Here is a 26812-nt window from a genome sequence, read left to right on the forward strand (position 1 = left end):
GCAGAATTACATTTTATTTTGCTCAAAAACTGCATGAATCCATGTAACATTCTGTAAATCCGTTTTTTAGATTAGAATCAGTCTGACCAGTGTGGCACAGACAGCCTCACACAGGGAGTTAACACCTTCAATATATTATCTGGGCCGACATGACACGAATTATTAAAGTTCACTTGAGAATGTAACTTTTAAAAAAATTTTTGCAATTGACAGAAGAAAGAAAGGAGATTCTAAAAGATGAGAGATTAAACAAACAATCCAGGTCTTTTTCAATATATAATTTCACTTACGTCACACTGTAAATGTTTGTTATAAATTCTGTGCCTTACAATCTTATTCTCCACAACCACCTGATGAATGAGCAGCGCTCCGAAAGGTAGTGCTTCCAAATAAACCTGTTGGACTATAACCTGGTGTTATATGATGTTTAACTTAGTGCATCTGACATGTTTCCTTCTTTTTCTTAACCAAAACCTCAATTTCTCTCGTCATCCAACATACCCAACACCTATCCGTCTTCTCTTTCCAAGAACCATCCTCTGTTATCCGCTCAATGTCGAGGACAAGAGGGCATGGCCTCAAGATTAGAGGAAGCAGGTTTAGAACTGAACTGAGAAGGAACTTCTTCGCCCAGAGGGTTGTTAATCTATGGAATCCCTAGCCCAGGGAAGTAGTTGACGCTACTTTAGTAATTGCTTTTAAAGTTAAGGTAGTTTTTTTTAAAATAAAGGAATTAAGGGATATGGTGAAAACATGGGGAAGTGGAGCCGAGTCCACAAACAGATTAGCCATGGATCTTATTGAGTGGCAGAGCAGGCTTGAGGAGCTGGACGGCCTATTCCTGCTCCCAGTTCTTATGTTCTTCCGTTCACCCAAACAGGAATAGCCTGTCTCTGCACTCAAATGTTTGAAGGCTTCTCATTTTCCAGCCATCCTGCCCCCATTCAACTTGGCCTAATATCATCAAAATTGGCCTTCCTTCAAATCAGAAATTCAACTTTTAGATCTGGTCTATCCTTTTCCATCACTATTTTAAAACTAATAGAATTGTGACTGCTGACCCCAAAGTGTTCCCCCATGACACCTCAGTCACTTACCCTGCCTTATTTCTCAGATTTAATATTTCACAACAATACCTACAAATTACCTACTGTAAGTTCCATGTTGAGAAAAATCAGTAATCTACTACGACAGCTCATTTTTATTTGCACCGTTCTCTGTTAGTTATCATTAAACTGCACTAAAAAGTCTTCCACATCGTTCCTGAGATGGTGAGTTTTTCTTACAACTCTTTACTCTTATTTCAAACAGAGTAATCAACTAACTATATTCAATTGTGCTGTGATACTTGAAACAACATGCTGAAACAAGCAACAAGGACTTCCATTTTGATAGCAGCTTCAAAATAGGCACACAAAAAAAAAACAAGCAAATTGCCTCACTGAGGCATAAACAGAAATGAAATGTGAAGTCAAGGAAGAAGTTTTAGTAGATGATCAGAGATTAGGTTGAAGAGCTAGGTTTCAAGGAAAATCTTAAAGCAAGAGAGAAAGATGGAAGGATTTAGCCAGCATAATATTAATGAAACTGAAATGAGGGTGTCAGGGTTGAAAGTATATAATGTTTTCGATATTTTCAATGAATGTTAGCACACATCTCTGGAGCAGATAGGACTTCTGACCCAGAAATACGGTCATTACCACTATTCTGCAAGAACCTCATTGACAGCTTTGTTATTGGCCTTATGCAGTGTTCCAATGAGCCTCAAAGCAAACTCAAGGAACAGAACCATAGTTTTTACTTGGGCATTTCATAGCCTTCTGAGCTCAAAGAAATTCCACAAATTTAGATCATTATTGTTTTCCATCTTTCCTCTACAGAGGTTGGTCTTAGTCTGATGAACAGCAACTGTTCATCATTCTGCCATTTAAGCCTTCTTTAGACCTTAACCTTTCCTCCTTTACTTGTTCTATTGCTATTTTCTTCGAGTCTGCCTCTCCTTTAGTCTCTTCTATCCTTTGCTGACACCCATCATTTGATTGATCTCAAATCTTCCTTTTACCTGTTAAGTACTTCCATGATTTTCTACATAAATGCAAGTTGTTGGTGTCGTTGTTATCCAGAGGTCTCTTAGTATTGTGATTTACACTTTTTCTGGCATTGCCGATGGAAGAAAAGTGCTGTGGTATGAGCTTTCTCTGTGGTTGTAAACATAGAAACAGCTGCCAAATGAATATGTTTAATTAAATCTCCATCACTTTTCTGTTTTTTGCATATCTTTTGCTTAAAGACGTGGCCTATTTTTCAGAGCTTCACGCTTCCAGACTTCAAATTCTCACTTCATAGTAAACTGAACATTCACACATCCCACTGTCTCTTTTCAGTTACTCATCAGTTCCTAGTATGAAAGTTAATTAAGTAAGTCATATTGAGGGGATTGATCCAAATTGGAAATTACTAAAATTGGCAGAGTTCAAATCCTAGGCATACTAGCCATTGTTCTCACTCACTCTGCAATTTGGAACTTAAAGCCCTGAATTATAATATTATTAAGATTATGCAACAGGGATAGAAGATGACTTTTGGTAAATGAGAAAGCCACCTTCATTTTATGATGATGGATCAAGACTTGAATCTTAACCTCGGTTTTTCTCTTCACAGAATTTGCCAAACTTGCGGAGTATTTCCAGGACTTTTTGTCCATTTAATGATGTTATACTGATCTTGAAAACAATGCAGGTGGTGGTAGATGGGGTTTTATTCCCACCCATGACAACATAATCTGATAGAATGGAGGAAGTCCAATTTAAAACTCTCTATAAAATAGAATAGGAATTTCTGACGGAAAATGGAAAATTAGGAGAGTAATTAGTTTATTTCTTGTCTTAATCAAGGATAGTCTCACAATCCATTGGCAATAGAAAATTGAGGCACGCTTTATATTTATTATATACACATATATAACACACATACACACTTATATATATGTGTATGTATGAAGGAGCCCAGAACAAAATAGCGGTTTTAAAGTATAAATCATAGAGATTGCAGTTTACACTTTCTTCCACATGAAGGTGGGATGATGGAATTAGTGAACACAATTAGATTTGGTTTTCACTTTGTTTGTTCTTACAAAATGCTGTTTATTGAACAAATTCTTAACCACACACAAAAAAAGTCAATTTTAACGTAAGGTGTTAAAGTACAAACAGGATAGTCTTCACCCAAACCAGAGGGGTGCCAATACTCTGGCTGGGCAGGGGAGGGTGATTTGCTAACGCTCTTTGGGAGGGTTTAGACTTAGCAGGGGGATAGGAACCTAAATTGTCATTCCAATATACGGGAGGTTGAGAGTAGTGAGATCAGATATAAGGTTTCAAGGTTGCAAGAGGGCGCCCGCAAGCAAGAAGTTGGTTTGAAGTGAGTCTACTTCAACACCAGGAACATCCCGAGTAAGGTGGGTGAACTTGCAGTATGGGTTGGTACCTGGGATTTTGATGCTGTGGCCATTTCAGGGACATGGGTAATGGTTGTTGCAGGTTCCGGGATTCAGATGTTTCCGTAAGAACGGAGAAGATGGTAAAAGAGGTGGAGGTCTGGCATTGCTGATCAAGAACAGTATTACGATGGCAGAATGGACGTTTGAGGACTTGTTGGCTGAGGTTTGAAACGGGAGAGGAGAGGTCACCCTGTTGGAGGTTTTCTATAGGTTTTCAAAAAGTTCCAGAGATGGTGAGGAAATATAGCAAAGATGATTCTGGATAGGAGCACGGGCAACATGGTAGTTATGGGGGATTTTAATTTTCCAAATATTGACTGGGAATACTATAGTTTGAGTACATTAGATGGGTCAGTTTTTGTCCAATATGTGCAAGAGGACACAATATGCAGACAGGCCAACAACAGGCATGGCCACATTGGATTTAGTACTGGCCAGGTGTTAGAATTTGAGGTAGGTGAGCACTTTGGTGATAGTAACCTCAATTTGATTATGTTTACTTTAGTGATGCAAAGGGATAGGTATATACTGCAGGGCAAGAGTTATAGCTGGGGGAAAGGCAAATATGATGTGATTAGGGAAGATTTAGGATGCATAGCATGGAGAAGGAAACTGCAGGGGATGGGCACAACTGAAATGTGGAGCTTATTCAAGGAACAGCTACTGCGTGTCCTTGGTAATTATATACCTGTTCGGTAGGGAGAAAGTTGTCGAGTGAGGGAGCTGTGGTTTACTAAAGAAGTTGAATCTCCTGACAAGAGGAAGACTTATATCAGGATGAGACATGAAGGCTCAGTTGGGCACTTGAGAGTTACAAGTTAGCCAGGAAAGACAAAGACAGAGCTAAGAAGAGCTCGGAGGGGACATGAGAAGTTGTTGGCAGACAGGATCAAGGAAAACCCTAAGGCTTTCTATAGTTGTATCGGGAATAAAAGAATGTCTGGAGTAAGATTAGGGCTGATCAAGGATAACAGTGGGAAGTTGTGCATGGACTCAGAGGAGATAGGGGAAGCACTAAATGAATATTTTTTCTCAGTATTCACACTGGTAAAAGACAATGTGGTCTAGGAGAATATTGAGATACAGGCTACTAGAATAGATGGGATTGAGGTCCACAAGGAGGTGGTGTTGGCAATTCTGGAAAGTGTGAAAATAGATAAGTCCCCTGGGCTGGATGGGATTTATCCGAGGATTCTCTGGGAAGCCAGGGAGGATATTGCAGAGCCTTTGGCTTTGATCTTTATGTCATCATTGCCTATAGGAATAGCGCTAGAAGACTGGAGGAGAGCAAGTGTTGTTCCCTTGTTCAAGAAGGGGAGAAGAGACAACCCTGACAATTATAGACCAGTGAGCCTTACTTCAGTTGTGGGTAAAGTGTTGGAAAAGGTGATAAGAGATAGGATTTATAATCATCTGGAAAGGAGTAAGTTTATTTGGGATAGTCAACACGGTTTTGTGAAGGATAGGTCATGCCTCACAAATCTTCTTGAGTTCTTTGAGAATGTGACCAAACAGGTGGATAAGAATAAAGTGGTTGATATGGTGTATACGGATTTTAGTAAGACGTTTGATAAGGATCCCCATGGTAGGCTATTGCATAAAATATGGAGGCATGGGATGAGAGTGATTTAGCAGTTTGGATCAGATATTGGCAAGCTGAAAGAAGACAGAGGGTGGTGGGGTTGATGGGAAACGTTCATCCTAGAGTTCAGTTACTGGGATCTGTTTTAGGGCCACTGCTGTTTGTCATTTTTATAAATGACCTGGATGAGGGTGTAGAAGGATAGGTTAGTAAATTTGCGGATGACACTAAGGTTGATAGCATCGTGGATAGTGCAGAAGGATGTTATGGGTTAGTCAGGGACATAGATAAGCTAGAGGTGGGCTGAGAGGTGGTAAATTGAGTTTAATGTGGAAAGGTATGAGGTGATTCACTTTGGAAAGAGCAACAGGAATAAAGAGGACAAAGCTAATGGTAAGATTCCTGGTCATGTAGATAAGCAGAGAGATCTCGGTGTCCAGGTATCTTTGAAAGTTGCCATCCAGGTTGACAGGGTTGTTAAGACAACATACGGTGTCTTAGCTTTTACAAGTAGAGGGATTGAGTTTCGGAGGTCATGTTGCAGATGCACAAAACTCTGGTGCAGCCACACTTGGGAGTATTGCTTACAGATCTGGTCATTGCATTATAATGTAGAAGCTTTGGCAAGGATTCAGAGGAGATCTACTGGGATGTTGCCTGTGTGGAGGGATGGTCTTATGAGGAAAGACTGAGAGACTTGAGGCTGTTTTTGTTCGAGAGAAGAAGGTTGAGAGGTGACTTAATTGAGATGTATAAAATAATCAGGGTTAGATAGGGTGGACAGTGACAGCCTTTTTCCTTGGATAGTGATGGCTAGCACGAGGGGATATAGCTTTAAACCGAGGGGTGATTGATGTAGGACAGATGTCAGAGGTAGTTTCTTTACTCAGCGAGTAGTGGGGACGTGAAACGGCCTGCCTGCAACAGTAATAGACTTGCCAACCTTAAGGTCATTTAAATGGTCATTGGATAAACACATGGATAGTAATGGAATAGTGTAGTTCAGATGGGCTTCAGATAGGTTTCACAGGTTGGCACATTGAGGGCCGAAGGGCCTGGATTGTGCAGTAACGTTCTATGTTAAGTTAGTTATGGGGGAAAGATTTGTAGAATCAGCATCACTTACTTGATACTTCTAAAATACAATCAATATGATAGAAATATTATGCTAGTAGATTAGATTCTGGATGTCTTTTCCTTTAAACTTTAGATTCTTTCATACTTCTGTTATGATTTATAAAATTATGCTATTTCATTTCATTAAGATGTTGACATTCTCATCAAACCCAAAATTTAGATACATGTCATTCTTGTTTCTCCTGACATACTAATGTCAATGGATATACAACACACAGAATCCAATCTCTGGAATATTTCAGTTAAAGGTGTAAACCCACACAAAATAGAACAGGTGGAATGAATTGAAGTTTCTGAAGGATAGAATGTAAGACGTTTTCCACTAAAGCATTGGAGCAGACTAGTCTGGAGGTATCAATTGTATGAATGAGGATTTTAATTGTTGATTCACTGAGGTAAGGTGGTGACAATAAATATCACCTCATAGGAACAACTTGGTTTATATTTTCTCAGTTTTTCCAGAAATGTTAAGTACCAATGTAGCTATATCTCTCTTTTGAAATAGAATGGCTGTGAGTTGTTAAATTTATTGAAATATTCAGTGCGAAACGCATCATTGCATTAAGTTATGTAACGAAACCCTACACAGTGGTATGCATTTCATTCGAGCAGTGCCCAACTGTACTCTTTTGTATGCTGCCTGGAGTTAATGCTCCTTGCTTTGCTCCCAGTTGCTTTACCTCACCCACCACATCAGATCTTAATATGAAGCATTAAAACATTATCAGGAAACACACATGACGTATTGCACTATTAGTTTGGAAGTAGCTGTACTTATATTCTCTGTGGTATAAGCATCATCAAGTCAATAATGAATTTAAATTAATATTTCACTGTTTTGGATTTCAAAGGCATTGCAAGATAAAGCAGGAGATCTACCTTCTGATACAACAATTAACTGCTGAATTTCTCTCATGGATTAAATAAAGTATTTGATTTTTTAAACTGGTGAGCTTTCTTGCAGCCACATAGTCAAGAATGTGTCAACTCTCCAAGCCTCCTCCAACTGCACCTTCCAAAACTGTAACCTTCACTACTTAAAATATTTAATGACTTGTAACAAATATTTCAGTGAGGAAGAAGGATTCTAGGAAGGGGATAAACCAACCACAGAGAACCAAGGAAGCTAAGCTTAGTATCAAATTCAAAGAAAAACATGCAATGTGGTAATGATTAATAGTAAATCAAAGGATTGGGAATTTTCTAAAAGTCAACAAAGGACTATATAAAAAAGGGAAAATATAAACTGAGGATAACTAGCATGTAATAGGAATACAGGTGGTAAGAACCCCTTTAAGTATAAGGATCAAGAGATGCCAAAGTGAACACAGGCCCCTTGGAGATTGAGGCAGGGAAACCAGGAAATGGCAGAAGAGTTGAATAAACATTTTGCATCCAATGTCACAGTAGAGACTTTAATAGAATTCCAAAAGATGGGGAAGAAATGAAAACAGTAATTATCACTGTAGTAGTAGTATGAGGTAACTAATGGAGCTAAAAACCAATAAAGTCCTCTGGACCTCATGGATTGCATGGTAGTAATTTTCCAAGAATCCTGAGTGAATGACACAAAAGCAGGTAACTCTAGGCCACCCAGCTCAACATCCATCACTGGGAGAGTGTTAGTCTATGACAAAAATGTAATTGAAGAGCATTTAGAAGTGAGTAACATAATCAAGAGGAGGCTTTACGAAGGAGAAATCATGTTTGAAAAATTTATTGGAATACTCCGAGGAGACAAGCAGGAGAGATAAAAGGGATGTATTACATATTGATTTCCAAAGGATGCTTGATGTATAAAGCATGCTTAAAAACATAAGAGCCTGTGGATAGATGACTGGCTAACTAACAGAAAAGAGTTGAGTTTAAAGTGGATATTTTCAGGATGGCAACCCATAAAAAGGTGAGTGCCGAAATGATCAATGCAGGGCTACAATTATTTAAAATACAAGGGAACCTCGATTATCCGAATATCGGATTATCCAAAGGAGGTCCCAATAGAAACATTACATCAAAGAGCTGTTTCAACCCTGATCGCGTCTTTTATTTACAGTGATTACAGACGATCTTGGCTTACTGAAATGCTGCCGAGAACAGTCCTGGCCATCGATAGGAGCCCAGGTACCGTCTCTAAATGACTGACCTCCCAACCCTCTCTCTCCCGACACTTTCCCTGGAGCTCTATATAGGGGTGTAGTCTAAACCCTCTTCCCTAGATATTCTCTCTTACATTGTCATGTACAGGGCAGAGGTAAAACTTGTCAAAAGGTTGCAGTAAAAAGTTGCACACACGCTATTTGGAGACATACCTCCACAAAGGCAGCAGCAGTCTTATTGTTGGTGTTCACTCATGCTGCCCTGGAGGGGGAGGGGCTGATGGGGCCGGGTGGGACATGGAGGGTAGGGGGGCCGGGGGCGGGGCGTGGACAGGAGTCGGATAGTGGGTGGGGCAGGCATTGTTGGGGGTGGACAGGGATCAGTTTTAGGTGGGTTTTGGGGTGGTTGCAGAGCAGGTGGGGGTGCGGTGTTCAGGATGGTCAGGGATGGGTTTTGGACAGATGGAACTGGTGTTGGGGGGGGGTTGCAGGCTGGGCTGGGGGTGGTGTTGTGGATTGCGGCGGTGTCTGGGGGGCAGTGTTGCGGGTAGGCCATGGGCGGTCTTTTGGGGGGGGGGGGGGGGAAGACGTGTTGAGAGAGCATTGTTGGGGGCAGGCCGGGGCGGTGTTGAATGGGGTCCATTGGCTGGGGGGGGGTGGCTGGGCTTGCGTGTGGTGTTGTGGTGTGCCTAGTCTCCTGAACAGGGAGCAGACTTAGGGTGGCACGGTGGCTCAGTGGTTAGCACTGTTGCCTCACAGCGCCAGGGACCCAGGTTCAATTCCTGCCTTGGGTGACTGACTGTTGGGAGTTTGCTCATTCTTCCTGTATCTGCATGGGTTTCCTCCCGGTGCTCCGGTTTCCTCCCACAATCTAAAGATGTGCAGGTTAGGTGAATTGGTCATGTTAAATTGCCCATAGCCAGGGGTAAATATGGGGAATGGGTCTGGGTGAGTTACTCTTTGAAGGGCCGGTATGGACTTGTTGGGCCGAAGGGCCTGTTTCTATACTGTAGGGAACCTAATCTTAATAGAAAACTCCCGAGCCCTAGAGGAAAGGCATTGAATCGATTAACTGAATATCTAAACAAAATAGTGCCCACCCATTTTGTTTGGATAATCGAGGTTCCTCTGTATACACAAATGACTTGGATAAAGATAGTGAATGTACCATCGCCAGGTGTGTTGATGACACAAATGTAGGCAGGAAGACAAGTCTGCAGAGGGATACAGACAGGTTAAGTGAGTGATTACAAACCTAGCAGATGGAGTATAGTTTGGGAAAATATAGTGTTACTGCTTTGGAAGGAAGAATAGAGGAGCTAAATAGTAAGCGATGAAAGACCACAGAAAGCTGTAGGACAGATTTTGAGATGTTCATCCATGAAATTTATAAAGCTGGCATCCAAATTCAGCAGGTTATAGGGAAGCTAAATGGATAGTTGACTCTTTTTTCAAAGGGAATGAAATATAAAAATAGGGAAGTCTTGTAAAAACATATAAGGCAATAATTAGACAACACCTAGAATGCTGTGGACAATTTCGGTTCCATTATTTAAGATATACTGTTCTTGGAAGTAACCCAGACAAGGTTCACTCAGTTGATGTCAGGTATGCAGGGATTTTCTTGTGAGCACAGCTTGAGTCGTGGCACTGTAATCTTTAGAGTTAAGAAGAATGAGGGGAGGTCTTATTGAAAAATAAAAGATTAAAGGACCTGACAGAGTAAATGTGGAAAGGTTGCATCCTCTTTTTGGAGAATCTAGGACAAGAGTAAGGGGTCGCTAGCTAAAGACAGAGATGAGAAGGATTGTTTCTGAGGGTAATGAATCTATGGAATTCTTTATCACAGAGAATATCAAGATGGAGTATTAAGAATATTCAAGGTGAAGATAGACATTTTTTTAACCAATAAGGCAATCAAGAGTTATGTGGAAAAGGCAGCAAAGTTGAGCGTTATCTTATGAACCATTATCTCATTAAGTGATGGAGCAGACTCAATGGGCTGAATGGCTTCATTCTGCTCTCCTATCTTATGATCTAAAAAGGAAAAGGACAGTCAAAGCATAAGAATAACTCCATCTGCAAGCTCCCCTCTAAACCATATGCCTTCTTGACTTGGAATTATATCACTGTTCCTTCACCATTGTTGAGTTAGAAACTTTCCCCCTAGTAGCATCGCAGGTATATCTATACCATATTGACTGCAATGGTTTAAGAAAGTGACTCAACACTAGCGAACAGAGGACGGTAAGAAATAGTCAACAAATACTGGCTTTGCCAGTGGTACAATCACTACACTAATTCTTTATAAATTGCTGCAGACACTCAAGAGCAAGTATTGAAATTTCATCGAGAGATAACTTGGTTATTAGTAAGGAGGATGGATAACCATTATTGATGGCAGGCTCTCTCACAATGGAATTCATCAATGCCTTGTTGATTTTTATTATTGGCTAATAACACATTACACCTGTTACTGTTTTAATAATTTTGTGTTTGCTGATCCTATTTACCTACCTAATCTCAGAAGAACATAATCACTTCTGAAGACATGTGGGTAGTCTAACAGTTTCTCACATGTTTTAATGCTTTTTTTAATCATCTTGTCACTTATTGCATTTCTGAATTTTTCTTCAAGTTTTTTTTAAACTGAGTAGCAGTAGAAAATAAAAATAAACTTACTTTTACACGTAAATCTCACAATGACTTTGCCCCTTTCTGTTGCTGTAACCTATGACTATTTCGATCCGTTTGAGATTTCACCAGCTCTTGAGGGAGACAGTGGCAATATCATGGGACAAGTAATCCAGAAACCCAGGCTCGTGTTCTGGGACATGCGTTCAAATCCCACCATGGCATCATGGGTTTAAAAAAAAAATAAAGAGCTAATAGTGACCATTTAACCAGTGACAACCCATTTGGTTCATTAGTCTCCTTTACTGAAGGAAAGCTGTCATCCTTATGGTCATCCATGTGACTCTAAATTCTCAGGAATGTGGTTGACTTCTAATTTCCCTCTGGGTTAAGCAGGAATTGGCATAGCTCATGAACGAATAAAAAACATAATTAAATTTCATTGAACTATCCAGGTTCCGAATTCTCTCACTAAACTGCTAACTTTCCACCTTCCTGTTGCTATTAGCATCAAACTTAAATTTTAGTCCTTTAGCTACTTAATCCCCACTGTTGTCTTATTTGGCTGGGCAAAACCTCTTGACCGATTGCACCCTTGTGAAGGCTTGAGGCTTCTAAATTAAAAGATACTATATAAATATAAGTAGCAGTTGGCAACTTTGAATGGAAGTTGAATAAATGAAGTATATAGTGGGCAGGCAAAGATGCCAGAACTGTGCTGTGAAGAAAGTGCTGTCGTCATCAGATTGAGTGACAATTTTATTTCCACTCATGACAGTGGTGAAGCAAGCAACTTAGACAAACCTTAATGAGGTCGATTCTAGACTTTCAGCAGTATCTTTTAAATGCAGAAACACTCTGACAAATCTCCTGTTCATTTAATTCATATGGTGCTATACAATTACAATGATTTCACAGAATGACAGTGGGTACAAAGTCAGAGACCAAAAATTATTCTGAGCCTATCATTTGTACACAACAGAATTGTTAGAATAGAAGAAAGTGAGATCTGCAGATGCTGGAGATCAGAGTTGAAAATGTGTTGCTGGGAAAGCACAGCAGGTCAGGCAGCATCCAAGGAACAGGAAATTTGACGTTTCGGTCATAAGCCCTTCATCAGGAATAGTTAGAATGCCAAGATAGTTTCTATTTAACTACTATCAATTTTCAATTTCCTCATCTCATTTTAATAACCAAGACCTTCATGGACTCAGGGTTTAATATGGAAGAAACATGGACTGGAAATGGCTGTAGTGATCACCTGACCACAGACTGAGGCAAGTTTAGGATACTACTGTGGAATAAATGAAAATCTTTGAAGTGAAATTATCATTTTATTTGTAAGACATTGAAACCAGTGAACTAAGTCAGAAATCAGGAAATTCCCATCTGTCAATTTGTATTGATCTGATAAGTTGCATGAATGGACATGAAAGGTTGCCTGCAACTATCCATTTTGCAAAGACAATGAAACAAGCCTTGGAAATACATAAAAGAACCATATTTACATAGGTGAATTAGCAAAAAAGGAAGTGGGAGAAAGAAAAAGACTGGTAATGGCAAAGAGGGAAGACTTTCTCTCTTCCTCTTTCCTTATCATCACAAAGCTTAGAGAAACACTCATTCATTGAGTACATAAGGTTCCAGAAATTTTGGTACTGATGAGGCTATTGGACATTGACTCAACCTTTGTCATCTCAGGTTCAACTAAAACATGCAGGGACTTTAAGAACATTATAAACTGCATTTTCTTCACCTTCCTTTTGGCATTAGATACTTTTTAAAAAAAACTTTATGCCTTCATTTGTGTGTGTTTTGTGTTGGGTTTTATTAGTTTACTCAGGATTTGTCAGCAATAAAATTCTTTGTTTCATTCAAGTTCATAAATGGTTTCCTGATTTTGATCTCGTAAATTGTGTTTTCACTGAAGTGTGATACAGCTGAGTGCTTAAAAGAATTTTTAAAGTCTTTGCTTCAGTCAGCTTGGGGGTTTCAAAGGGAGCTTATTCACCCTCCCTACCTGGCTATAACAATAAATATATTCTGTGGTATTTACTGCAAGAAATTAACTCAAGTAGTACTGCTCAAGAATACATGCTCCATTTGTAATCATGGCCATGATTTTCAAATCATTTTCCACCTGACCAAACCTTTTGTTATACGGTGATAAGACAGAGAAAGTTGTTCTTTGTATTGAGACAGCCATTAATCATACTTGGGAATACCAATAAAGAAAGTGCCAAAGATTAAATGCAAGTTGTTTGTTGAAAATAATAAAAAGAGGGGGGCATCAGTCACTGTACACAATGAACCGCTATTTAGTTTAGATAGCAGTAAAATATGGTGTGCATTAAAACACCCTAATTATTAAATAAAGGAGCCTCCAGATTCTTCCTCTAATCCAATTTTGACTTAAATCCTTTTATGCCTCTACTTTGTTGTCGTAACACAAACAATTTAAGTCCATTTGGATAATAGGTTTGAGAGAAGGATCATAAAGTTACTAAGAATATGAAGTGACTGGTCACCTTTCACTAGGTGCTTATTCAATGACACGGTACATCATAAAATCCTGAATTTCACTATACTGCAGTAAAGAATATTTTTAGCCTTTCAGCAACATATTCTGAACCATAAAGGATGAATTAGCAAACTGCTTTCAATTTGACTTATCTGACATCTTCATTTTACCAGCATTGATTAAATAGGATGACTGCTTTATTGTTTTCACAGTATTTAAGCCTGTAAACCTTTTCCAATTTGTAAAATTGTGGAATCAATCATTCTACAATAGAGTGCAATAAAACAAGTGTTTTTTTAAATCCTTCTGCCAAATACTCCAGTATGTTGACAAAATTGCACCAAAGTAGATTTTTTTTCCCTGTATTATTTCTTCAGACAACTTGCATTTATATAGCAGTTTTGAGGCTGTAATGCATACCAAGGTGCTTCACAGCATGTTACAAAGCTAGAGCCACATGAGCCGACATTGGGACAGATAACAAAAATCTCAAACAAAGAGGAAATTGTAAAAGAACATCATAAAGGAAGAATGAGAGACAGTTCTACTTCGGGAGAGAATTCCAAAGTGTATGACTTCAGCAGCTGAGTGCACAATCACCAAAAATAGAGAAATTTAAATCTAGCCTCTTGAATCCTGATTTTGAGATGTTCAAGGGCTTGTGAAAAGAAAGGGTGGTTACAATTTGGGCATTGGTTTACAAATGTGCTTGGGTGAATTTTTTTGAGTAAGGAGTTAATTATGGGAGAGATGATATAGAATCAGAATTCCTACAGCTTGGAAGCAGGTTATTCGGTCTATCCAGTCCACACCGACCCTCTGAAGAGCATCCTGCCCAGATCCATTTTCACCCACATGCCATTGCCCCCCACCCCCACCCCACTCCCCTAGCCCTGTAAACCTGCATTTTCCCAGGCCTAACCCACTATCCTGCACATCCCAGGACACTATCAGCAATTTAGCATGACCAATCCACCTAACCTGCACATCTTTGGATTGTGGCATAAAACGCATGCAGACACGGGGAGAATGTGCAAACTCCGCACAGTTGCCGGAGGGTGGAATTTAACATAGTCCCTGGTGCTGTGAGGTAGCAGTGCTAACCACTGTGCCACCGTTTTGTCTCACTTCCTGCACTAGGAAGAGTACTTGAAGAGAAAACTATCAGCTAACCTGGAAACTACGAACAAAAATTGGTTCATCTGCAGTTAAATGGGAATAAAGTATAAATGGAGGAGATGTTCTTATGGACAAAATGAACACAAAAAGGGTACGAGTACAGTTTGGAAAGAAGTGGAGAATGAGGAGTAATCAGGTTAGGTTAGGGGTCATCCTAGTGGAAGTTTAGCCTGGTGATTAGATAGCATCGATCTTAACAGTAAAAAAAAAGCATAAATTCCTCACACTTACTAATGGTGATGAGGGTGGAGGAAATATCTTCAAAACTCTAACTACACAACTGCTGATATTTGAGCTTTTTTTTCCACAAGCTTGAACAAATGCCTTAATTATATTTCAGAAAATAATGTTCTCTGTAGGAGATGCCAGTATGTATGCAAGCTTTAACTAGAACACTTAGTTGTGAAATGAAATCAGAATATAAAATGAGAGAAAATGAAACAGCCTAATTGTGCAGTATATGAACCATAGATTTAGCTGCCACGCCAGAGTAAACCTATTTCTGATCTCTAATATGGAAATTAGCCTTTAATTAAACATCCCACAATTCTCCGTGCACCACTAATCTCTTCTCAACACCACTGCCTCACCCCTGCATCTATGATTTGGTCACAATCCATATCAAAACATTATCATCAGTCTCAAATAGTGAAACAGTGAGGTCTGACAAAGCATAGTTTAAATATGATGCTGACAATGTTTTCATGTTTGAAATATGCCATGATGATAAGAATCAGTGAAATGTGCACCTCTAATGATGTTGCGGAGACGTGGTGAAGGAACTGATGTCCATAGGGGGAAATAAAATTTAGACTTTTTGATGATCTCTTTCCAACATGGAAATAGGTGCAAGATCAGATTTAAACAATTACCTATTTGGAGTAGAATAAATGACTGACACAAGGTTTTTACACATAGGAAAGATCATTTGTACAAGAAGTCAGGAAAGGGGAAACAATAAGTTGAATTAAATCAAGGCATTTATTTGAAGAAAAGTCTACAGAAAGTGGAAACGTGTTGTGAAGAATTCTGTAAATCAGCACCTTGATGTGGTGGAAAAACTTGTGTACTCCAACGATCTCTTAAGCCATGCGGTCAGGATGTCCTTATACCTGGTTGAGCCACCAACGGCAACAAGGTCAGGGAAAGGTGCTAGACAATTTATGGTTCAACAATAGACCAGACAAATGAAGACCTACAACTCAGTGGTTGCAGAAGTAGAGGGATGCAGCAATAAGGTGATCTCAGTCATTTGACATGGCACTGAAACCTGACCACTAGCCACTTAAGATTATGTAGAGAATGGTAGAGCCCCAAGGTAACCAAATTGAATTCAGTCACATTCCAGATTCAAAGAGGGTCAAATTGACAGGTTTTGAGGTGATTGAGGATAAAGAATGGATTTCAGGCTGTAAACCCAAAAGTCCCCGTGTAGAATCTACACACAGGCGACAGATATCTGTAATCTACAATTTGCATTTGACAGCAATCTGCTTCAGAATTGCAAGCCACTCTCTATATCTTCAGTTCTGAATACAAGAAACTTAGCTTCTCCGTGAGTATTCTCAAAATTCCAATCAACCCACAGCTGCTCAGGCACATATTGCAGATCCCATGCACGTTGAGGGTGAGACTCTAGAGTACTTCTTGTACCTCTCTCAAAGGACACCAGATATAACCCCAGAGTACCTGCACAGGGTCAATCTTGATAAGCCACAGCAGTGAATGCTTGACAAGCAAGAACTCCACAAGTCTGAGTGTATTGAGCAGTTGCTGAGCACAAAATCCTGGATGGTGTATCAGCGACACATATGAAGATGAGAGAAATTCCATCAGTAAGACCTTCACTGGATCCCCCATACTCCAGAAGCTTGTCAAATGCTAGTCTCCTTCTTCAAGCCAGACACAATATCATTGAGAACAAATAATCTCAATGGACTCGGCATTATATCCACATGGTTAGAAATTGTCTCCTGTACCAGATTCTCTTCTCCCAATTCTCAAATAGACAACAGACCAATGGAAAACTAAGAAATTGCCACAAAGACACTTTGGTGTTTTCCTTAATGCATGGGAACGCTGGCTTTGATTGTGGAAGGAGCCTGCTACGAATGGCTCAGAATAGCTACTTGTCCATTAAGCTGCGCTTCGCTTCAAATCATAATAGGTTAATGATGAGGCAGTCAAAAATTGACCTGCTTAGTCACATCAAAACTGATGACAGAAACATTGAGTCTGATTAGCTATTATCCTTGAATCAAGGAGAAGCTGACAACGGAATTGACACTAGTTTTATGTAAACGATTGGAACAAAATCTCTGCTCTCATTTTATTATGCTGAAAAAATTTTATGATCAGTAAACTTTGTAGATAATTAGCATTCATACATCAGTGCATAATTTCATTAGAATTTGTCATACCTCATGCAGCTTTTATTTAGAAATATAGGGATAGATGGAATTTAAAAAGATGAACAAAATATCTGTGCATGGAAGACATATGTATTTGGGTATTCGTCTAGAAGAGAAATATTTTTATAACATTTGGCACAAACCATTACTATGCATTATATAAATAACTTCATATTTTGCTTGAAGCTGCATTGAGAGCCTTGTTGAGTGTATAGAAGACTCATGGAATCTGGGACTCATTTCTACTTGGTTGTGATTCCTGCCAACTGACGTTAGGAAAACAATAAGTCAAGTAGAGTTTCACAATGAGAAACAATGATTGGATTTGCTGTTTTCACAATTTTCTGTCAATTATTCAGGCAAATGATTTGTTGCAGCAAGACACTCTGTCACAAGCCCCACAAACCTGTACATTTATACCATTTAGCATGATTTGGTGCCCATATAGTGCATTTTTTTTTTCAAGAAAGCCCTAAAGCCTGAAGGAAAATACTTCTTTCTGGTCAATGGTTCCCTCGCCATCCATTTCTGCTCCCCACTGACCTCTGCACTATTTTATCACAGAAGATTGGAGCATCTCAGAAATTGAATCGCAATGACAATGAGCGCATCACTGGTATACTTAGCACATAGAATCAGCAACTGTTTGGATAGGAATAAGACAGAATTCCAGCAATGAGAGTGCCACAGACCAAGAGGTTTCCCCAAGAAACAGTTGCTATTCCTGATACTTCTGCTTCAACAATCACTTGTGAGAAAAATTTATTTTTAATGCCAAAGCCTTACCTTTGTTCATATCAATCAACTGTTTCTTCTTTTGCTGCCGTTCCAACTTCTCCCTCTCTGCTTTCTCTTTAGCCAGCTTTGCTCTTTTAATCTTTTCTTCAGTTTCCCTCTTCTTAATGTTTTCTTTCAGTGCTTCCTTTTTTTAAAGAAACAAATATTTGTGTTACTGATACATTCAAAACAGATACACTGGCATTGTCATATCACCATCATCATAAACTACAAGAATGTCCACTAGTAACTGTTGCATATGGGTCTTGAAAGGGTTAATACTGACTCAGTGTCATCGGCATATCTGCCAAGTAACTAAGGATCCTGAAGGAATGAGACTTCTGATCAGTCTCTTTTATAAAGTATACCACTTTCTTGTTACATAGAAATAGTCGTAGAAATGCGATGCATCCTCTTCACTATAACAGATCCTTGCAGTGAGACCCGAAAATGGCTATCCTTATCCATACTAGACTGTAGAAATGTATATCTGAAAGGTGGTTGTGGCAGAATGTAGAATGATAACAGCATTCAAAGTACTAACAACAGTATTTCCAAAGGGATTAGATATCAGAAAGACTTCTGGCTGTGGTTGCATCATTTTGCATTTGTGACTTCCAAGTTATGGATGAAGAAATAAATCATACCTGTTATTACACCAGCTGGGACACTTTCTAACCAACTCAGTTTATGGCTTAAAAATATTTACCCAAATTGAACAGTATCTCACTTTACTTTCAAATTTGTACTTCGGGTATCACATGTTTAAATTAATTCAATGTGAATTTTTCTCATTTGCTACCTCAGCCAAATCAAAGGTCAAATGGGAAGAGGTATTATATCAAGCTGCAAGTGAAGTAATAACCATTGCTGTTTTAAACTCAAACACTTTTAATGTGTGATGTACAGGCTCGGAACAAAATGAAAACTGGCACCTCTTTAAAAATCAGCAACACCCATATTCAGATTTTAAAGTATTAGCCTTGAAAGAAGTTGCAATAAACTAGTTGAAATTTATTGAGAAGATTCATCATATTGAGAAGAGTTGTTATCTTCCCGTGCTATTACAAACTGTAAGAAGAGAGGGGGGGAAGGTGAAAAAATGAGTGGAACTTAAGGTGCTGGCATTCAGGAGACAGACAGCAGCACAGTGAATACTTTAATTAGATTTAATAATGAAGCAACTTTTAATAATTAAATAATTATGTAATTGAGGCTACTCAATTCGTTGTAAACTGTGAACGCGGTTAATTTAAATATTAAAATGTAAACTACATCTAAATTTTAAAGGAAGAAAATCTGAAAGAAAGCTTTGAAGATGTGCTTTTTTAACAAGTTAGATGAAATTTTAGGTACAAGAATGGAGACATATAATCAAAATGAAAGCCCATTTTGCAGCTGTCTCAGAATGCTGTTAAAGTAAATAATACAGTCACAGCTTGTCCATAGTTTCAAAACATCTTGGCAAGATATTATCTACATTTAAAGTGGGACCATTAACCTTACTATTGGAAAGAGAGAGAGGCCAACCTTCTTTCTGGTCAAATGGTTGTGTCAACCAGGTCAGTGTCATGGCTTTTCTCTTACTCACCAGGTCAGGTGTGGCAGGCAGAAAAAAATCCTGAATAATATCTTTTACACATCATATATACAAACTTACCTCAATAGTATTGTTATTTTGCCCTGTTGGATTTTGTTCCTCTAAAATACACAGAGAAAGTCTGACAGCCTATAGATTAAGAAGGATAATACCTGGAATATTCCAGTTGAACAAGAATTGCTGAACACATCATTGGCCAAATTCAAGACATTTTGGAGCATAAAACTGAATGTCATAACAAACTAGACTGGTTGGTCCAATACTACCATATCTGTGTGTCAAACAATAAAATTCTTATATTGTAGGGTGAAAAAAGTTGATAGATACTGTGTCAGAAATTTGCACAGACGCTTATATAATGAAACAACAAAAATAAGTGTCATCTAAAAGGCTAAGAATTCCTCTTTCATTTTACAAAAAACATGCAGAGGTGGAATACACTTGCATTTTCTAAAGTGCAGTGTATGGCTGTTTTCAATTTCCATACAGAGATCTGGGTACAAAAACCTATGCTGTGGCAGTGAAACCAAGGCCTCATCTGATCTCTTAGGCGTATGTAAACTGTTCTGTGATTATGGGATTGACAACTGAAGAAAAACACAGGCGTTCTCCCTGGCATTCTGGTTAATAAATAACCCTCAACATCACAAACTGATTATCTAGTTATTATCAGAGTGCTTATTGTGCCCATGGCCTGCCACTTTTCCAATATTACAAATGACTCTGCTGTAATGGATTGGCTGCAAAGGCTTTCAGAATATTGAAGGTTGTGAAAGGCTGTGTAAATGGAAGATTTTCGTCTGCTTTGTTAATATTCAAACTTTTTTGGGAAATGATTGAAATTGAAGAATACTTCATCTGTTTTCTCACCAAGAAAAGTCGAAGTGCTATTAAGTGGATTTAATAAACTAAATTAATCTTTTGCAAATAACATAGTAACATGGGAACAAAAGAAATTTGAAGAATAAAAAGAACCCATTCAGCTCAATCGGCATCAATCTCATCTTTTCACAGCATCCATCATTTCTTTGTCCTCGCAGAAAAGTAGATAATTGACTATTGAAGTAATTGTTACTGCTATCAGGAATTGATTTTTTTGGGATCTTGTTGGGCAATAAGCTCTCAGTAACTTCATCATACTGAATTCTTAAATTTCTTTTGGCACTTCAAACTAACTTCAAAGTTATCACAACCAAATGTGGCAGCTCTCCTCAGATTCTGGAGAACTTCAAACCGGTCATACTGATGTAATATTTTATACAGACAGTCAAGATATACTTTTCTAAATCTTTCTTGGATGTCTATTTTTGTTTTTCATCGTTGTGGCCCATGAAATGTACCTGCAATGTCGTGACCAACTCATCCAACAGCACAATAGCTAGCATTGCAACAGAACAATTTCTGAGGCAGGAAACTATTGTTGTTGAAATGATTGGATTAGCCTGTGGTATTCCTCTGTTGGTTATTTTAATGGAAGCCTGGATGTATTCTTTCAATTTTAGTTTGCATTCTATTTTGCATTAATAAAACTTATTTCCTGTTATTTACTGAAGTAGAGATTAATTGTCTGAAATGCCATTATAACCCTATGACTGTGCTCAGTCTATTCAAGAAAGTTTCCATTTAGCGAGTGGTTTTCTTTAATTATTTTCTACTCTATGACTATTTTCCCCACTCTGGACATGTTCTCTGGACTCTCTCTATGACATCAGAAGACTCAAATTTCTCTTCATCTCTTATCAGTTTTCCACACTTCCACTCAAGTGTCTTTCTTTAGAGATTTCTCTTCAAACTTATGAAGAACACAACCTGATGCAAGCTTTACTGTTTCAGAGTTATTCAAGTCTCAAGAGAGTAAGCATTCGGGGTGGGAGGGGGGGGGGGGGTGTGAAGAAGGTGGAGTGGGGTGGAGACACTAAACTCAACTTTCAGAAAAATGGGCTTTTATGATATAAATTGGCTGCCTGTTATCAGGGATTGACCTGCCGTGTCTGCTGCTGAGGAGCTTTCGCAGCAGCATGGCTGCAGTTGGGAACCTTCTTGCTGCTATACTGCCTCCATCCATGTCCATTCCCACAATCCTGGGGCTAACTTAACAAAAAGCAATTGTACCTTACATTTGAAATTTTGACATTAAACTAACTGAAATGCATAATGACTGTTTTAAAACATGCAGCCTCACTATATGAAGGATTGTAGAACAATGCAACAACATGTGATCTGAAATGCACTGCCTCAAAGAGTGATGGAAACAGGTTCAATAGTAACTTTTAAAAGCAAATTAAATAACAAAAAAAAGGGATTTCGTGGAAGGGGCTGGGTAGGAGGACAAACAAAAGATCTAGTACAGGCACATTTGACCAAGTTACGTATTTCTCAGCTGCATCATTTAGCAATTATATGATATTACTACACAAGAACAGCTGAGCCACATGTATGTTATAGGTCCATTGCTTCAGAGTCAAAGGATTAGTCATGTGTCTCATCAGGTGACTCAAGTTTGCTCTCCCTTCTGATTTGATTCAACAAGCACTACACATGGAAGATTGCTGTTGATTTTATACACCAAAGAAAAAAGCTCTTTGCAATACATCACAATGAATTCTACTATTTGTAGAATCTGAGAGGCAGGAGAAGTGTGTTTGTCATGGCAATAATTTAAAAATTTCCTTTTATAAACTTAAGGCCTCTCAGAACAAAACTAATTTCATTACATTAACCATTTAGGCTTAAAGATCGACATTTTCAATTATAGCGTTTTTGCTGTTCTCTTATAAGCACATGCTTATTCCCAAGCATAACCTAACTTGACTTCTAACTGCAACAGATTAGTTATGTGATTAAGTTAAAGAGACGGGAGGAAAACTGGCTTAGTGAGCAACAAAATCATTGCTAGTTCAAGAAGAAAATCAGCAACTGTTGTAAAAATCTTGGCTATAAATGACAAAATGGCTTTGTGACTTTAAGGTGTGAGCTAATACCACAGAGATTTATTCAAATGTTAAATTTAAATGTTATGCTCATCATATTAATCTTTATCTCATTGATCAAACGGATGAAACCATATAGTGCGAAGGTTAACTTTGTGATGTGCATGCACAAAAAATGTAGTGTGGTTCTTGTTGCAAATCCACTGAACACTTTTATTTAATTTCCATTATAAGCATGGATATCAGAAAAGTTGACAATCAGAAGAAAGAATTTCAACATAAGAAGTGGATATGTACATTTAAAAAATATAATTGCAGTAACTGAAAGACAATCATTTGCTATTTTCATAGAATAATGAGCAAACTATAAGATGTAGGTGCAGGAGGCCATTTGGCCCATTAATCTAATTGTTATGTGGAAAAATGGAATGAATAGCAGAGCCAGATTCAGATTAGATTAGATTCCCTACAGTGTGGAAACAGGAGCTTCGGCCCAACCAATCCACACCGACCCTCCGAAGAGTAACCCACCCAGACCCATTTCCCTAATGCACCTAACACTATGGGCAATTTAGCATGGCCAATTCATCTGACCTGCACATAGGAGGAAACCGGAGCACCTGGAGGAAACCCATGCAGACATGGAGAGGACATGCAAACTCCACACAGACAGTTGCCCGAGGCTGGAATCGAACCTGGGACTCCAGTGCTGTAAGGCAGCAGTGCTAACCACTGAGCCACCATGCCACCCTTGATTGCTTCACTGATTAGAAATGTCTACCTCAGCCTCAAATTTTCAGCCCCTGCATCCCTCTGTAGTAAAGATTTCAGACTCATTCTCCTCTGAGAAAAATGTCCCTCTCATCACATCTTATGGAGGTACCTTCTTGATAGCTCTCATGTGGCTGTATGACACTTGCCCCTTAAAGGAGTTGGACGCAAATCCTCTTACTCTGAGGACATGTCTAGACAGTCTCACAATGGAAACAAGTTCTAAGTACTGACCCTGTCAATCCCACGAAGAATCTTAATTAGACGAGATATTCATATGGCCAGATTATTGTTACCCGAGTGTGGGTTGGAATTATATGTTGGAGAGCTGTGAAAAACCCTCCTAGAAAACACTGCAGAAAATGCCTGGAAACCAATCGCAATTCATCTACCCTTGGAAACCTCTGAAAGATTCCATTTAAATTCAATAATGCAGAGGTTTTCATAAAATTAAACAAATACTTACAGACAAAAAGTTATGTTACTAAATGCAAAGTCTAACTCCAAAATACCAACTGAACCTATCTTATGTTTAACTCACAACATCCAACGACACCTTGGCCAGACCACTTACACCACCCCACACTCTTACCCCGATACACATCTCAGTTCCTCGGGAGCTGAAATGTTCCCTTCCCTTGATCTAGTTAAACTATCCCCACCTAACCCCACACCCTTACCCCCATTGTGGGCCAGATCCGATCCACCTCCTTCCATTCCCCCAATATCATGGTAATACCGCCCCTCACCCTAACTCCACATCTGCCTCTCCTCTTACCACGGACCCAAATCCCCTGTCCTACCTTCACACACACCCACTTTTCCCACCACATTACAAAACTACACTGGCGAGGAACTTTTTCTACTCCCAACCACTAATTGGGACTTCAAACCCATATCCTGCCCCATCATACCCAATGTCAAGATTAGAGTGGTGCTGGAATAGCACAGCAGGTCAGGCAGCATCCGAGGAGCAGGAAAAATCGACATTTCAGGCAAAATCCCTTCATTAGGAAATGAAGCGGGGAGCCTCCAGGGTGGAGAGGTAAATGGGAGGGGAGTAGGTATTGGGAGAAGGTAGCTAAGAGTACAATAGGAGGATAGAGGTGGGCATGAAGGTGAGAGATCGGAGAGGAGAGTGGAGCGGATAGGTGGGAAGGAAGATTGGCAGGTAGGACAGGTCATGAGGATGGTGCTGAGCTGGCAGATTGGAGCAGGGGTAAGTTGGGGTGAGAGGAAATGAGCGAACTGGTGAAGTCTACATTGATGCCCTGGAGTTGAAGTGTTCCGAGGTGGAAGATGAGTTCTTCCTCCGGGCATCGGATGGTGAGAGCGCGACAGTGGAGGCGGCCCTGGATCTGCATGTCCTCGGCAGAGTGGGAGGGAGAGTTGAAATGTTTGGCCACGGGGTGGTGGGGTTGATTGGTGTGGGTATCCCGGAGCTGTTCCCTGAATGCCCTCTGCGAGAAGGCGTCCAGTTTCCTCCCCATATCGGGACAATGGATACAATAAATGACATTAGTGGATGTGCAGGTGAAACTTTGATGGATGTGGAAGGCTCTTTTGGGGTCTTGGATAGAGGTGAGGGGGAAGGTGTGGGTGCAGGTTTTGCAATTCTTGCTGTGGCAGGGGAAGGTGCCAAGAGGGGAGGGTGGGTTGTTGGGAGGCGTGGACCTGACCAGGTAGTCACGGAGGAAATGGTCTTTGTGGAAAGCGGGTATGGGTGGGAGGGAAATATATCCCTGGTGATGGGGTCCACTTGTAGGTAGCAGAAATGTCAGCGGATGATGCGCTTGTTATGTGGAGGTTGGTGGGGTGGAAGGTGAGGACCAGGGGTGGGGTTCTGTCCTTGTGGTTGGAGGGGTGGGTTTGAGGGCGGTGGTGCGGGACGTGGAGGGCATCGTCAACCACATGGGAGGGGAAATTGCGGCTTTAAAGGAGGAGGCTATCTGGTGTGTTCTGTGGTGGAACTGGTCCTCCTGGAAGCAAAAATGGTGGAGTCGGGGGAATTGGGAATACAGGATAGCATTTTTGCAGAAGGTAGGGTGGGAAGAGGTGTAATCCAGGTAGCTGTGGGAGTCAGTGGTTTGTAAAAAAATGTCATTGTTGAGTCGGTCATCATTGATGGAGATGGAGAGGTCCAGGAAGGGGAGGGAGGTGTCAGAGATGGTCCAGGTGAATTTAAAGTCTGGGTCGAAGTTGTTGGTGAAATTGATGAATTGCTCAACCTCCTCGCAGGAGCACGAGGTGGCGCCGATACAGTCATCAATGTAGTGGAGGATGAGGTGGGGAGTGGTGCCGGTGTAACTGCAGAAGATAGACTGTTCCACGTAGCCGACAAAGAGACAGGCATCGCTGGGCTCATGCGGATGCCCACGGGTACCCCTTTCATCTGGAGGAAGTGGGAGGATTCAAAGGAGAAACTGTTAAGGCTGAAGACCACTTCAGCCAAACGAATGAGTGTCAGTGGAAGGGTACTGTTGGGGACGTCGGGAGAGGAATAAACTGATAGCTTGGATGCCCTGGTATTGGCAGATGGAGGTGTAGAGGGGATTGGATGTCCAAGTTGAAGATGAGGTTTTGGGGAGGGCCAGGGAAACGGAAGTCTTGGAGAAGTTGGAGAGCGTGGGTGGTGTCTTGAACGTACATGGGGAGTTTCTGGACTGGGGGGAATAGGACAGGATCGAGGTAGGTGGAAATGAGCTCGGTGGGGCAGGCCAGGCTGAGACAATAGGTTGGCTGGGATGGCCAGGCTTGTGGATCTTGGGAAGGAGGGTGAATCGGGCGGTGCGGGGTTCCCGAATTATGACGTTGAAAGGTCCCCTTGATGTGATTCGGTTCGGTATGGTCTGGATGCCTTCTCACAGAGCACTTTAGGGAACATCTCTGGGACACCTGCAGCAATCAACCCCACCGTCCCGTGGCTGAACATTTCAACTTCACTTCCCACTCTCCCGAGGACATGTAGGTCCTGTGCCTTCTCCACCGCCACTCCCTCACCATCTGATGCCTGGAGGAAGAACGCCTTATTTTCTGCCTCGGAACACTGCAACCCCAGGGCATCAATGTGGACTTCACCAGTTTCCTCATTTCCCCTTCCCCCCACCTTACCCCAGTTCCAACCTGCCAGCTCAGCACCATCCTCATGACCTGTCCTACCTACCAATCTTCCTGCCCACTTATCCACTCCACCCTCCTCTCTGACCTCTCATCTTCATCCTCACCTCCATCTACCTATTGCACTCGCAGCTACCGTCTCCCCAGCCTCACCCCTCTCCCATGCATCTCTCCACCCTGGAGGCTCCCAGCCTCATTGCTGATGAAGGGCTTTTGCCTGAAACATCGATTTTCCTGCTCCTCAGATGCTGCCTGACCTGCTGTGCTTTACCAGCACCACTCTAATCTTGATTCTGATCTCCAGCACCTGCAGTCCTCACTTTCGCCATCATACCCAATGCCTCTTGCCCGCCTTTTCCTATCCTAGGCATTACATCATTTCCTGGCCTCTTTGTAACTTCCAATTCTGGCTTACTTGGCATCCTATCCCACCTGGCACACTAGGCCCATACATATTTTACATGCTGCTCACCTACTTGCCACCCTTATGCCCTGCCCTCCACAACACACCATTAATCTGGTACCATACTCTCCACTAACACCATACTAACTTCACAC

The 26812-nt window shown here is 40.4% G+C and overlaps 1 protein-coding gene across 4 annotated transcripts in view; it reads right to left on the reverse strand.

Annotated features, from left to right (window-relative positions):
• Window positions 1-26812, reverse strand: part of diaph2 (diaphanous-related formin 2) — a 739556-nt gene that overhangs the window by 98801 nt on the left and 613943 nt on the right. For all 4 annotated transcript variants that reach the window (XM_060832634.1, XM_060832633.1, XM_060832630.1 and 1 more), the window contains one exon: window positions 17846-17981. In XM_060832634.1, the coding sequence (XP_060688617.1) occupies window positions 17846-17981 (136 nt within the window). The remainder of the gene's footprint in view (window positions 1-17845; window positions 17982-26812) is intronic.

The sequence above is a fragment of the Hemiscyllium ocellatum genome, chromosome 11 (assembly GCF_020745735.1).
Source record: "Hemiscyllium ocellatum isolate sHemOce1 chromosome 11, sHemOce1.pat.X.cur, whole genome shotgun sequence".
Taxonomy (NCBI): Eukaryota; Metazoa; Chordata; class Chondrichthyes; order Orectolobiformes; family Hemiscylliidae; genus Hemiscyllium; species Hemiscyllium ocellatum.